This window comes from Anser anser, assembly GCF_964211835.1.
Source record: "Anser anser genome assembly, chromosome: 9".
Lineage (NCBI taxonomy): Eukaryota > Metazoa > Chordata > Aves > Anseriformes > Anatidae > Anser > Anser anser.
The window spans coordinates 27,612,435-27,627,253 of NC_139729.1; the positions used below are offsets into that span (position 1 = coordinate 27,612,435).

Consider the following 14,819-nt stretch of genomic DNA (forward strand, 5'->3'; position numbering starts at 1 on the left):
TCTGCGGATGTACGGGGTTTAGTGCAGAAATGCGTTTAAGTCTTCTTTTTTCCATGCATCGACTAATTCTAAACAAGGAGAGCAAGTGAGCCAAATTTGTCATTGAAACAACTCTTTTTGCTTCAGCCTGCAATACTGAGAAACAGGAATAAACTCAGCCCAGTGATCTGCGGCAGGCAGAAATACCCGCAAAGGTCAAGTCGCTTACAAAGAACATAAGGTTTGAAATCAGAATCCTGGGCCTCTTCCCTGCTGCAAAAGTTATTTTGGGATTTTCTGCTGCAGTACTACAAGGCAGGCTGCTGGAAGGTTTGCCTTTTTTTGATGAACAGCGTTGCCAGTGTACCTGGCAGGCAGCGAGGTCCACGTGCTCTGCAGCACGCGGGCAGGAGCACGAGCAGAGGCCGAGAGCCATCCGCTGTGGGCCGGGGTGGGGAGGAGACCCGAGCACGTTTCCGTTTGTTTCATCTCATTTTGGAGAGAAAGAGAATTAAAATGAACTAAAATCACCGGGCAGCCCTCTGTGGGACGCTGCGCTCCGGGTGTTTATGGCTGCCGCAGATTACACACGTTCTGCAAAAACTGAACTTTCCCAGTCCTGCTCCAGGAGTGGCGCCGCTGCCAACGGCACGCACGGAAACGTCACTCCCAGCAGCGGGGAAAAGCTAGTTGCAAGGGGCAGATGTTTTTATTAAAGCTCATCTCTGGAAATGTCAGATTCATTAGGATTTTTGTAGCAGAAGCCAGGATTTGTATTCCTTTGCGTACCGACTCTGCCATTTGCTGTTACCAAATCAGGCTCCTGTAATTTTGCTGGCCACAATTTCATTAAAAACCTATTCTCGTTAGCTTTGCTTCATGCATCGTACTTAAACCAAGGATTACTTACCTCATCTGAGATTTGGCCTCCAAAAGTGACCCATGTCCCTAGTAAAAAACAAAATGACTGGTTACTACCAGAGAGGTTCCTCGGTGTTCAGACCCACCAGGGGGGACTGACAGTCGTGTGCAGTTGGGAAACGTTCTGACGGCGCTGAAACTTGTCATTTAGGGAACGAAACTCTTCCCTGACCACAGCTAATCCTGCCAGAATAACTAAATGGGATTTTTTTACTAATTGTGCATTTCCTTCTTCCAGCCCAGGATGTGCAGCAGGCACAGCTGCAGCAGGAGCCGCGGAGCCAGCCCCGCGCTGCCCGGGCTCTGGTGCCACGCAGCACCGGTACAAGTGAAAACAGGCTTCATTTTGTCATTAAGCGTCTCTGAGCAAGTGATAAAAAATCCAAATGAAGACCGATTTCCATGTTAAAGCCTCAGAAGTGTTATTTTTACCGGAATACATTAAAATGCTTTTCTACTGAAAATAAAAAAATGTGTTGAGCCTGTTTATCCTGAAGTGATTTTTTTGCCTAAATACGCACGCAGGTCCCAAGCACAGGTAAGAAGAAGAGGGGTTATTTATGCACCCCGTGGATCACAAACCCCACACTCCAGGTACCTACAAACCTGTGCCACCAGCCGTGCCCGGAGCACCGCAAAAGGCTTACAGGGGCAGCAGCAGGGGCACCCCGAGCCCCCCAGCCCCGTGCAGGACACAAAATGCCCGCGCTGCTGGGGCACGAGGAGGCTGGGGGCTGCAGCAGGGGTGCTTTAAGAAACCCTCCCAGAAAACACAAGGCTCCCTTGGCATTTCCAGCAGCGGCTGTCAGATCGAGGATGATTCACAGCCCAGCCAAGAGGAGCAGTTTGGAAGAAAAATACACTAGAGAAAAAAAAAAATAAATCCTAACCCTTACTTGTCCCCCTACCAACAGCCGTTTCCCGTCGGCCCGTCCCGATTAGCGGTGTGCTCCCACCTGGGGGCCCTGCGGGAACGCAAACGACGAAAAGACAAAAAGACTCGAAAAAACATTATTTCCAGTGTGGGATTTGTGGTGGAGCACGGGCACGGCTCCGAGGCACAGCCGCTCCCCTTGCCCACGCTGGAAAGCCTCCTCCAGCTGGGTGCCCTCAGCTCCAGCAGAGGCATTTCTGCATTTAAGCCAGATCCGGCTCCGTTTCCATCACAGCTCGGAGCCTCGCGTGGTGTGACTATTTCTGGGTTATTTGCTGATGCAAAATTCACCACTTGATAATTCCACTGCCGGCAGATGTGTCACCTCTCGGAAAAACAAAAGCGCCCTGGCTGGGAGCCGAGGCTCAGCCTCCTGCGAGGGCGATTTTCCCCCAGCCTGCTCCCAGCGAGGCCGATGCCACGCGGAGCCTCCGGCTCCTGGCGCTGGTCCGGGTGGGATCGACGGTGGGTGCTCAGCCCTGCCTGCTCCGCACCCCGCCCGCTGTCCGGGGCTGCGTTTCCATCATTTGCAGGGCTTGCAAAAGCTCTGCCCCCGAGCAGAGAGAACAAGGTGCTAGGGGAAGACCTGGCCCCTTCCTGCTCACACGACTGCTGGGTTCGTACCTCGTCAGGACTCTGCCGTGAGCAGCCTCTTGTTTTAGGGAAGATCGCCGAGCCTTCGGAAACTTTGCTAAGCTGAAAGTGGATTCTTACCGAGGAGAGCTTAGGGAAATGAGCTGGGCTTCTGGGGAGCCGCACAGGAGAACTGCTTAGAGAGGTGTTCAGCCTGGCACTGAAACAGGCACGGGATGCGTCTGCGGTGGGAGAGGCGACCGAGCCGCGCTGCAGAGGGAGCCCCCCGGCCTGTAAATGTCACCGATCCCCAGGCCCTGTCCCCGGCACACCCAGGGCCCTGGGGACAGCCTGGGGATAGCGTGGGGACAGCGTGGGGACACTGCCCGGCTCCTGCCCTGTGGCACTGGCCCCGTGCCTGCCCCAGCACGCAGCCCCACAGCTGTGCTGACAGAGGCCCGATACGCTCAGATGTACTCCGATATATTTAGACGCCGCTGCGGCCCCACCTGCTCGCAATCACAGAAATGCTCGGCAAGGCGATTTTCTCCTGCCGCTACTTCCTCCCCGTAGCTCTCCCTCCGCCCCAACACTTGCTCTTGGTGAAACTGCCAGGACGAAAAAAGCCTGCCGTGCCCAGCGAGGAAGTCCTTCGCGAGTCGGGAGCTATTTTAACCAGAAGAGCTCTTCTTGCCGGAACAGGCCTTATTTTTATGGCTTTACAACTCAGGGTGACTTTCACATCCCCTCTGTTTTAAAACCAACTCTCAAGGCGCTGTGGAAGAAATGCACTTGTAAGCACGCCGCGAGCGGTGCGCCTGCCACCGCAGGGAGCCCCTGGGTGAGCACGGCCCCGCTCCTGCCCGCTGCGGGAGGCGGCAGCAGAGGATGTGCACACGCAGCTGTCACTGCACACACGGCCTGCAGTGCCCAGAGACGCCCTTTTTGATAAAATATTGATAGGATAAAATATTGATAAGCTATTCGTGAGTTCTCGGATTGGTACGGAATGGAAGCAGTGAGGTGCGTGCAGGGGGAAGGGGAAGGGGAAGGGGAAGGGGAAGGGGAAGGGGAAGGGGAAGGACAGCTGCAGGGCTCGGGGCACAAACTCACCCAGGCCAAGGCACGAAACTCGCAGTCCGGATTTCCCAAGGTTTCTAGAAAAAAAAGAAAGAAAAGAAGAAGGAAACGTTAGACCCTCCGGTGTGCACCCGAAGCACTCGTTTTCCCGCGGGGGGACAGATTCCCACCGGCTCAGGCACTGCTGGGCTGCTGGGGGCCAAAGCAGGGGCTGTAACACACACACACGCCGCGCCCCTGCCTTCACTCAGCGCTCCTGGCAGCAACCCTGGCTGGGGCACTTGCCTTACTCAGCAGCACGCCCTTCATTCCCCTTCCCACTTGCCAAAGCACCCCCGTCCACCCAGCAGCCCCAGCACCGTCCCCTCCCCTCCCCGGGCTGCCCTGCGCCAGCCGCAGGGGCTGTTCTGGTGCCCCCCCCGCGGAGCAGGGCTGCAGACAGGGTAATTCGCCGCGAGGCCGTGAGATGTGCCGTACGTGAACCCCCTACCCTAACGTGAAGCTGGCGCGGCAGCACGAAATGCCCTGCTAATTACACCCTCCTGCTTTAACCTTCACATCACAGCTGGATCCGTGCAATTTTTTTGCCAGATCGAGGTATAATTTGGGGGCCAGCTCTTCACCTTCCGCTGCAGAGCGCAGCGAACAATTACTGCACTTTTTTTTTTTTGCTGCTGGTAATGAATTATTTAAATCCAAAAGGAAGATCGGGACAGAACCCCCCCAAACGCTGACTTATCGGGGCCTCAGCGCTGCGCGCTTCCAGCCCCGTTCCCATTTGGAAAGCACCTCTTGCTCCGAGCTCCACCCAGCTCCTCGCAGGCTGCTCCTCTAACGAACCCGGGCACAAACATCGCGTTGGACTTTCCAAAAGCTGTCCCTGCCGTTTCCTTAGCGTGCACATGACCGCGGCACTTGGAAAAATTTATGTCTACGCTAAAGAGCCAACAGCGGAAAACGCCAGGTCCCGTTAGCGCAAGATCCTCCCTGCAAATTGAGTTCAGAAGCCACCCGGCTGGAGGAAGGGTGCCAGTACACCGTGCCCGCAGCAGAAACTCAGAAGTCACTTGATGTAACAACGGGGTAGCTTACCCTGTGCATTTTCCATAAGGCTTGGCACTGGGTCCAGATGAGCCAGGCTGAACCGCGCTCAGGTGCGGTTTGCTGCACCCTGCAGCAGCTCAGCAGCACTCCCTTTTGTTCATGCACCACTTCTCACTGCTCTGCCTGGCTTCTCCCACCTCTGACATCTTATTGCAGGACCGGACAAGCCCCTGCCAGCCCCTGCTGAGCGCAGGAAGGTTGCACTGGCTGCTGGCTCCGGCTGCCTGGGTGCAGCGCGGGGCAGCCTTCAAACTGCTTCTGATCGCCTGCCTGAAACGGCCTCGGTTTGCTTTATCCCAAACTTGCACCACGAGCAAGGCCTGAGAAGCGCTCCACACCGCCTCCCTGGCTACTTAAAGACAAAGCCTAAAGCAAAGCAGCTCCATTTTCAGAGAGAAAAGAGAAAGAAAAAGAAAACAAAACAAGAACCTTCCTGCGAGCCACCTCGTCCAGACACCACTGCTCTAACCCAGTCCTGCTCCTGAGCGCAGCTCGCAGGGACAGAGGGACGGCACCAGGACAGGGACAGCATGAGGACAGAGGGACGGCACCAGGACAGAGGGACCTGCCACCCAGCACAGATGCTCCTCAGAGCAATGTCCCTAGGAGGAGCAGGACGGGTCAAAGCCAGAGGGAAAGTGCTTCTCCCCGGGTCTTTGTCCCTGCACCCATTACAGGAGAGGACGCTCCAGGCTGCAGCAGTAGTAAAGAATTTCTCCTCTCCAAACTTTGCAAGGTTTACATCCAGGCAGAGGTGGAAAGATGCAATTTTGCAAGATGCAGCAAATTTCATGGTGTTCGGATGAAAAAACGCAGCGTTTTGTCAGGATGCGACATGGTCAGCGAGATGCTGCATCAGCGCGCCCGCGGCGGCCTGGCTCCTTGCCGGCGGTAACGCGCCTCCCGTCCCGCCTCTACCCCATTCCTGTCCCCGGGGATCGAGAAATGCACCGGGTCCCTGCGCAGCCTGCGCTTGGAGGACTGATCTTGTCCGCCTGAAGCCAATCGGGGGGATTAATTTAAGTGGACCAAGGCGCGGCTCCAGGGAGCACCCACAGCTCACGGCCGGCTGCGGAGCAAAGTGAGAAGCCGCAGCGGCTGCTGCGCTTTGCGGGTGGGCCGAGCGGGGAGAGCCCTCCCCGAGGGGCAGAGCCCCCCCCTGCTCCGAGCGGGGCTGGCCGTTCGCTGTCTGTTCCCCACACGTTCCTTCTGCGGGCCCTAAATCTTGCATCCTTCCCGTCCGAGGTGAGCCGCAGCCCCTGCAAACAGGGGGCTCCGCGCGAGAGGGGGAAAAGGCCCCAAAAGCCAAGCCGTGCAGGCCGGTCTTCCCTCCCGGTGCACGTCAGAGCAGCTCCCGCAGCACCAGCGGCTCCGCCGGGTTGCGCTGGGGCAGCGGGTGCAGGAGGGGGAGGCCCGGCCCGCTGACAGCACGGCTCGCGGCTCCGTGACGCTGCCGGCAACACGCGGAGGCGCGGGAGCAGCACAGGAGCGGGGCGGGCGTTTCCCTTGACCAGGCTTCTCGAAGGCGAGGGCACGCTCGGTTCCCAGCGAAGCGCCCGTGCCACCGGGCTCGCCACGGTGCCTGCTCCCCGTGTCTGCACCTTGGCCCCGGCCCCGCTCCTCGGCGGCGGCTCCAGACCCACCGGAGGCACGGCACGGCCCCTCCGTCCACGCAGCACCCGGGGCGCGAGGTGGAAGGAGGAATTTCCGCACGGAGAAACCCTTCTCGAAGTCCACGGGGCCGACGGGAAAGTGCTGCTCATTTGTGACCGCAGAGGGAAAACCAACAAAGCCAAAAACCTGCCACGCAATTTAGCTTCTTAACGCACGCACAATTATCCTCATAAAAGATAATTTGGTTCTGGACCTGACTAGGATGCTGAACAAGGCTGAATAAGCAAAACCTTCCGTTTCTGCAAAAGCGGGGAAAAAAAAAAAAAGAGTATTTTGCTTGTTAGCCATTTTGCTGCGAGCGAAATAATGAGCGAAACCAGGAAAAATGCGAGGCGGAGAGGTGTACCGGATTTGAAAGATGTGTAAGAATTGCTTACTGCACGTCCGGAGCCACGATTGTACCTTCGTGAGAAAGGCAAAGACGGCAGCTTCTGACCTCAAGAGCTTTCTGGTTCAGCATCAGGAAGTTAAAAGGCAACAGAGACGGGAAGAGGGGGAATAATACATTCAGCAGGAAATACAGAACAGAGACGAGGGTAACAAGAGGCACCCGGGATAAAGGCTGACTGTAAGAATTCAGGGGGAAAAAATCACGTTTTTTCAAGAATCTCAGGAACAAAGGAGGCTGAAATCCCTTCCCAGGGGGTTGCTCTTTGCAACGCGGCACTGTAGGAAGATCAGATTATGTCTGAAATAAACGTTAATTTTAGTTAAAAAGACGAGAAGGCTTAAAACTGAGATGAATATTCGGCGATGGAAAGCGAGAATAATTTGATCACGCGGCACGGCTAAGCCCGTTCAACTCCTCCTGGAAGGACACGCGATGGGAACGAAGCCCCACGGCACCGCGGGCTGCCTGTGCATCGACAGGCGGCCCCGCGGCTGGACGGAGGGGGACACGAGGTGGCTGGGGAGCTCCCCCCCGGGCTGCCGGCTGTGCTTTCAGCAGCCTCATCGCCCCTGAGGACAGCCCCTCCGGTACGCCTGCGGCCTCCTGCTTTCAGCCGTGCCCCTCAGCTCGCTGCCAGCAGCTCCCTGCGGGGTCTGGCCGCAGCTTTCTGTTCCCTCCGTTCCGCCCCACCGCTCCGTCGGGAAGGCCTTTTCTCAGCCCTAGCTGCTTGCAGGCTGCTCCCAGGTCCCCTCCGCTTCGGAAGCGATTTAAGCTTTGAGCACCGCCCAACCGTTTCTTGCTCAAAACCCACCCTTCCCTGCGACGCCGCTGCCCCAGTTAACTCGGGGGCGTACGGGGCAGCCCGTTACAACCCCCTGTTTGCCAGACGCCCAAGCTGAGAAAAACCTTTTCAAGCGAAGCTGCCCCGGCACGGGGAGCTCTCGGCCCCGTGCCCGGACACCTCATTTAGCACGGGTACAGCCACGGCGAGATCTGAGAGCACGGCCCTCGCTGTCCTCTGCCTCCTGCAGCTCCTCCTTCACGTGCTTTACGGCAACTTCTGGTTGAATTATTTCCTCCGAAGGGTAAGTGCTGACGGTGCAGGCAGGGCTGAGCGAGACCCGAGGGAACCTGTAATTCATTGCTCCCTTCACGGGCTGCCGCGGCGGGCCCAGCCTGGGCCGGGGCAGCGGTGAGGCGCTCGGTCACGTCCTGGGGACATCCGGAGCTGCCGGCGTCCTTAATTAAAGGGGAGGGGGAGAAAACGTGCCTGAGGAGCAGCCCGCGCCATATGGCAGGAGTGGCACTTGTCTCCCGTGGCACGGGGCAGAAAGCAATTGTAATTACTCGCTTTTAATTAACTCCAGCGCAGGGAAATGGGGACGAGCACCCAGCGGTGGCTGCGGTGCCAGGGGCAGCCACCCCATGGGGACCAGCCCCACGCCGACAGTGCCCCCAGCCCATCTCGCCCCACGGGCAGCCCCCCACGAGCCCAGCACACCCCTCCTCGTGCTCCCACAAGCTGCAGGGCAGCAAGCAGCCCCCCTACACGAGGCAGCCCACACCTGCAGCCCCTTCTGGCAGTGGTTTACGGTCCGAGCCTCCTGCGCTGCTCAATCAACTCATTAACCCGCAGCTGCTTCCCGCGATGGCGAAGGGACAAAGCAATCGGAAGAAAACGCGCGCTGGTTCTCCAGAAACACCCCGCTGCCGCCCCGCCGCCCAGCCCTCGCCCTTGCGGGTGGTCCCCAGGGAGGGAAGGCAGCCTCAGCAGGCGGTCCCCACAGCAGCACTACGTTCAGCTGCTCTTCAACGCTCGCTTTTTGCCCGTCTCCCTCCTCCAGCCCCCCCACAGGAGCAGCGCGGCCCCGCGGGGCTCCCTGCCCCATCCCCAGCTCCCCGGGGGCCAGCACCGGCGCTGGGTGTTACGGCAGGGGGCCCTGCATACAGCCCGGGCTGCACATGGCTCCAAAGCAGCCTTGTGTTTAGGAGGGGCGGAAAACAAAGAGCGTGAACCTGCACAGCAGAGTTGGGCTGCTTGGGAGCCGGAGCTGCCGAGGGGCTCTGCTTCCGAATCTGGTTAAAGCTCAACCGCTTCCAATGGTGCCACCTGAACAGCACGGTGAGGGGACCCAGCCTGTCTGTGTTCCTATCCGTCCATCTTTCTGTCCATCAGTCTAGCTACCCAGCCGTCCATCTGTCCGTCCATTCACCTGTCTACTCATCCACCTATCCATCTACCCGTCTGTCTATTCACCCGTCCCTCCGTCTGTACATCCATCAATCCGTCTATCTATCCCCCCATCCATCCACCCATCTATCTACCAGGAACGAGACAGAAAAAGTTTATTTTTAAGGGAGAACGCAAGTTTTGTAAAAAAAAACCTATGCGCTACCGCATACAGCGGCTGAGGCGTTTCAGGCTCCACACCCACGGAAGAAAAACCGACGAGCTCCACAGAAACCCAGTAACGCCCATCTGCCCTTCTCCCACCCCCAGCCTCACGTCCCTGCGCTGGGGTTTGTGCCCGCGGCAGCCAACCCTCACCACAAGTGCCGGATGGAGGGGACGCATCCTGCCTGGGCCAGCCCCCCCCCGATACGGCAGCAGGTGACCGCCGGGACGAGGACGCCGTGTCCCCAGCCCTGGGGCCAGCAGGGAGGGCGACACGGGACGTGCATGAAGCAGGATCCGGCCCAGCCCTCTCCGGCAGACAGAGGGACTGGGTGGGACACGAGGACGGGGTGCGGGGTGGGCAGACCCTCGGGGACAGCCTCCTGGGTCCTGCTGGAGGGCCCCCCCCAGCCCTTCTGCCCTGCAGCAGCCCAGCACCCCGCGCCCGCGGACATCTGCATGGGGTGAGCCCGGGGCTGGGGCTAAAGGCCCCCGAGCCACCCGGGTGGGCAAAGTTGGTAGAACCAAGGCAAGGCTTTCCTGTGTGCAAACAGCGGGCGGTTTGGCTCATTGTTACAAAAATGTACAAAAATGTCACCGCTCCCGAAGCTTGCAGTGGGAAAACAACGTTGCTTAGAAACATCCCCATTATTGCTTCAGAACAGCTCCTTTTTGCACAGAAAATGAATAAAATATGTAATTTGCTCCCTGAAAAAGCAGTGCTGCACGTCCCAGCCAGACCTGGCAAAAGCAAAGCCCACCCCACGCTGGTCTCCCCTCCAACACGGGCTCCAAGCCTCTCGCCAGGCGCTGGGTTCTGGCCACTTCCCCCTCCCTGCCAAAGCCTGCTTCTCGCCCCCCTGTGATGCCAAATCTCTGCGGGGTGAATTCCCCTCCAGGCTCTCCACTTCACAGTCCCCAGCACTTTTCCAAGCCCGCTTCTTCCTTCCTGCTGCAGAACTCCTGCAGGCCCCGCTGGCACCTCGTGCACTCCCGGAGCTGACGTTGCGCAGCCCCATGCCCGCCAGGCAGGCTGCAGCCCCGGGGTTTTGCTCCCCAACATCCACCGGCGTGCCTTTAGCCGGACAGAACAGCTCAGCCAGAACTTACTTCTCCGCCTCCTCTTTTAATGACGTGGGCAGCAAGAGAAATCTGGAGCATGCGGGAGGGAAGGAGGTGGGCTGAGCCCCCCCAGCCGACAGCGCAGAGGCGCTCGGCAGCCACCAAGAACCAGCCTGGCGCTTGGCCGACTGGTTTAAGGCTCCTGCTTCCCTCCGCTGGACTCCCCACACCTCTGGAGGCTGGCAGCACGCCGACAAGTTTGCAGGCAGAGCCTGCAGAAAAAAAAGAAATTAGCTGGGAGCACGGCGCCGGCCGGTTGCTCGCAGCGAGAGAAATGGAGCCGGAGCGAAGCTGCTCCGCCGGGGGCCCCGGTGCCGCCCCGGCACAGCTCGGTGCAGACCTCCCGTCCTGTCCTGCAGCAGCGCCAAGGCTGCTTGGTGTTCCCATGGGTGGTGCGGGGAAGGGCGACGCTGGCCCGGCCTCACCCCTTCCCGAGGGGAACTTGCACCCGCCAGGCTCCCCGGGGGGGCCGCAGGCCGCTTCCCCGAAGCGCTCTCGGCACTTCTGCACGTCCCCGCGCCCTGCAAGCACCGCTTGTCACGGCTCGGCACGCTGCAACAACCCCGAGCGCAAGTTAGCTCGGCTGCTGGCAGAGGGCAAGGCAACGCAGACGTGTTAATTCTCTTCTTTAATTAACTTCAGCGCTTTCCTGCCTCTCCCCTTAGGTTTAATCTTGCCTCATCAGCTCAAAAAGAGCTGCAGAGTTTAGGAAATTGCTGGGTGCCCTTCCAGCGAGCTCCGCTGGTACAAGGGGTGTCTCTAAGTGGTGTGGGTGGGAAGGGAGAAAAATAATGGTTTCTGACTCCCATTTTGTGAACAAAACACTTCACAACAAGCGCAGCGGTTTCCCTTAAATTACAGCCCGTATTAGCAGTAATTGCAGCGATGCAGAACCTCGGCTTTCCACTCCCTTATGTATTTTAAAACCGCTTACTGCCGCAGAGACAGCGAAGCGAGGGGCTCCGTGCAGGCCCGGATACCAGCACGGCCTCGGCAGGCGATAGCCACGGGCAGACGCAGAGCCCACGACACCCTGCTTCATCCCCTGCAATCCTGCACAAACCAGCACAACGCCCCACCGGCCCCGTCCCTTCAGCCGTTCCCCCGGTACCATTTCAAGGCAGCAGCGTGTTCTACCCGTAAAATGGGTTACTGCGGGAAAGAGGTTAAAACCTCTGACTTTGGAAAGCGAGAATCGTGGTTTTTAACCAAAGCCTTAAAAGGATCTTCCCCTACTTTAATGTAAACCACTCTCCTGTCGGTGCCCCAGAAACATCCCGTTACTGAGCGTGTCAGTGGAACTGGGGCTGCTCGGGTCAGGGCACCGCGGAGAGAAGGAGCCGAGGGCACCCTTCGAGCCTGAAAGCTGCAGCAAGCACACGGGTACCGCTCTCCCTCCCGCACCGCTGACATTCACGCCAAGTACCCACCCTCGGGAACAGTTTAACTCCGTCTGCCGGCGGTAAGGTGCACAGAGGAGCACACAGAGCTGTAGAAGACGCTGGAGCACCGCAGGTCATCCACCAGACACCTGAGCGCGCTGGGAACGAGCCCTGGGTCCCTTGGCTGAGCGCTGGCATTCCCACAGCCGCGATATCGCCCAGCCCCACGCCTGCGGTGCCCGACGTGCTGGGGGACGCTGCCTGGCAGTCGCTGCCTGCTGCTCCGCCATCTCTTCTACCTGCAGTGCTATAAATCCAGCCGGATCCGATTCGAGCCCCGCTTGTCCCCGCAGCCCAGGGCAGGTGCTCCAGGAGGAATCACAGCTCGCAGCGGGTGTGAATCCAGCTCCGCGCCCAGCCAGGCAGGGGGCGGAAAAGGATTTCTGGGTGGCAAAGGCCCGAGACACGTGGCCGGGCTCGCGCTGGAGAAGCAGGAGCCCAGGGACGGCCGGCACAGCACGCTGGGCAGGCAGCACAGTCCCAGGCACCGGGGCAGTGGGGTTCCCGCTGGGTCCCCGCTCGCCAGGAGCCCTCCTCCTCCCGAGCACCCTCTCTCCCCTTTTCGCCTTCCCGTGCTGCTGGGGAGGTGGCGATGGCTCCCACCGCCGCGCGTGAGTGGCTGCACGGGCGTTAAGCATTAGGTCAAGGATACAAAACGGGGGGGATGCGATGAATGGGATAGCTGCAGAGGCAAGATAGGGAAGGATCGATCAGCTGCAAACCAGCCGCCAAGCGAGGAGGCGGGTGCTGGGAGGTGGGAGCACCGGCTTGGCATCAGGCGAGGCAGAGCCGAGGCGCAGGCAGCGCGGGGACCGGCAGATGTCTAAATGGCATCTGTGCCCCCTCCCTTGGCTCCCGTCACACTTTCCCAATCATCTCCATTACTCGCAGGGCCACCGGGTGCGTAGGTGGCCATCTTAGCTGAAATTCCCCAGAATTTTTTTGGCTGCCTCCTTAGGAAAGTTGCGGATGACGCATTAACATGCAGACAAGGGAAAGTGAATGGGCCGCAGCCAAGCGCAGGGCCCGTGGCGGGCGCTGCTGGCAGCCACCCGGCGCTGCCAGGCCCCCGGTCCCACACCGTGAACGGGGCCGGGCACGCAGCACCCGCTCCAGATGGTGCCCAAACGCCTCGCGCCCTCTGCTGCGGCCGTGGGGTGCAGCGGGGCGGGCTCGGCACCCTCCCGGCACTGGGAGCGAAGAGCAAAGCGCTGTCACCTTCATGCCCGGCTTTGTTCCTTGCAGAGTGGAAAAAGCTTTGCTTTCTTCCACCCCCTTGCCCCCTCTGTTGTTGCTGGTTCCCCCCCGGAAAAAAAATGTTTTCCAAAAAATCCGGGGAGCTTTTGCACGGCTGCCAGAAGCCCCCACAGGTGCCCCTGTCTCCAGCACCCTGCGCGCAGCAGGCACCAGAGCACCCACCGCCTCTGGCTGCCAGGAAGGGGTTCCTCACCAACCTGTCCCTCCAGCCTGCAGCCTACAGCGGTAGTCTAACATAAAAATAAGTCTGCTCGGAATTCAATTTGGATTCTGCCAGAGCAGCCATGCTAAAATAATACTTTTAAAATGTTTAAAACTGTGCACTTCACCAGCAATTAGGTTAGCAGTGTTTCTACATCACCTCTTTTCTTCCATCCATTTAGGCATTAGATTGATGTCATAATGTAGCTTTTAAACGGAAAAAATCCCAACACAGGAACAGCCCAGGACCACTTTTAGCAAGCGTTCACTCCGGTAGTTCCGAGAACTGACCCTGAGAGCCGGCACACGCTGCCTGATGACAGAGGTGGCCCGCAGCCACCCAGCCTGCTCCAGCCCCGCCGCAGGGGACACCTCTGGTGGCACGAGGCGCAGGCAGGTGACAGCCGCCCAGTGCCGATGGGGACGTCCTGCTGAGCTCCCCAGCCACCCGTGAACGGGCAGGGCCTCGTGGGGAGGCTCAGGCTGGGCTCAGGCACAGGAGGGCACCAAAACACCCCGGTGTCGCCTGCCTGGTAGCATTGTCACCCGCGGCCACGTCCACCCATCGTGTGGTACAGCTGCTGGCACGTTTCAGGCGCCCGTCGCAAGAGTACCACTGCATTATTTAAAAGCCTCCTTAAAATATCATAGCTTTGACTCTGCTTAAGAAGCCACCTGCATAAAGAAATGTCAAGTGTGAACTTCAGAACATCGGCTGTCCTTGGGTTCAGCCTGGCTCCCCCCAGCTCACCTCTCTCGGGGTTCAGCTGCGAGTTTGGGAACGGCCCCGGCCCCGGCTCGCTGCTGAGCCTCCCGGTGCCACCCAGTGCCACCGCCCCGCAGCACCAGTGCCAGCACCCCGGGGGGGTGTTTCTGTCCCACACGGACCCCGGGACAGAGCTGTCCCCTGGGGGGCCAGGGACACGGCGGACACGGGCCGGGCCGGCAGCCAGGCCCAGCAGCACCACACCGAGCTGCTCAGCACCAGGACCGCGGGGCACGGCGCAGAGGCCTGCACGGCCCAGGCGCCCCTGGGCCGGGGTGTGTCACCACGTTATTTGTGCGTGGCTCCGGGACGGGATGTCCCAGTTCTCTGCTAGACACCATCAGGGGCTTCGTAGCAGCATAAATCAGCTCAGATTTTGTTTACTCAGCCGGCTGCCTTTTCCCCGTCTTTGAGCTATTCCTCCCTCCTTTGTAGCCCTTAAAAGCTGCAGTCCTGAGGGCAAATGTGTGGTGAACTTAGGGGTAAACCCTTTCTGTTCACCGGAGTGGCCTTGACTTACAGCAATAAAGCGAAGAGCAGTCTATGAACCATAAAAACAAACCTGATTTGAAGAGAACTACTGAAATAATGGGTAATTTTCTATCAGCATAATTGGGCTATTTCACGCCAGTGCTTAAAGCCGCTCGTAATTGCAGCAAAAACAATGAACTACGAAATACACGAGGTAGTCACTGTGGCAAATATTTGCAGCGAGAAGCAGGGAAAAGGGAGACTGGAGTCCTGAAGGCCTGCGAGGATGCCCTGCTCTCACCTCCGCCCCTCCAGGAGCACCGCGGTCCCACCGTGTGTCCCCAGCCCGCCTGCTGGCCCTACAGGCCAGGGGCTCGTCCCAGCCCGACACCTTTGAGGTTTGCTTCAGCCCAGCTGAGCCCCCACTTGTGCACCGCTGCACGTCCACGCACGCTGCCCGGCACCTGCACACAAAGCTGCGCCTCCTCCGTGCAGTTCTAGCATTAATA

General features: G+C 59.1%; 1 protein-coding gene across 2 annotated transcripts in view; it reads right to left on the bottom strand.

Annotated features, from left to right (window-relative positions):
* KCNAB1 (potassium voltage-gated channel subfamily A regulatory beta subunit 1) overlaps positions 1 to 14,819 on the bottom strand; it is a 43,456-nt gene that overhangs the window by 13,200 nt on the left and 15,437 nt on the right. For both annotated transcript variants that reach the window (XM_083849523.1, XM_083849524.1), the window contains exons 2-3: positions 3,521 to 3,564; positions 890 to 927 (exon numbers count right to left, since the gene is read on the bottom strand). In XM_083849523.1, the coding sequence (XP_083705649.1) occupies positions 890 to 927; positions 3,521 to 3,564 (82 nt within the window). The remainder of the gene's footprint in view (positions 1 to 889; positions 928 to 3,520; positions 3,565 to 14,819) is intronic.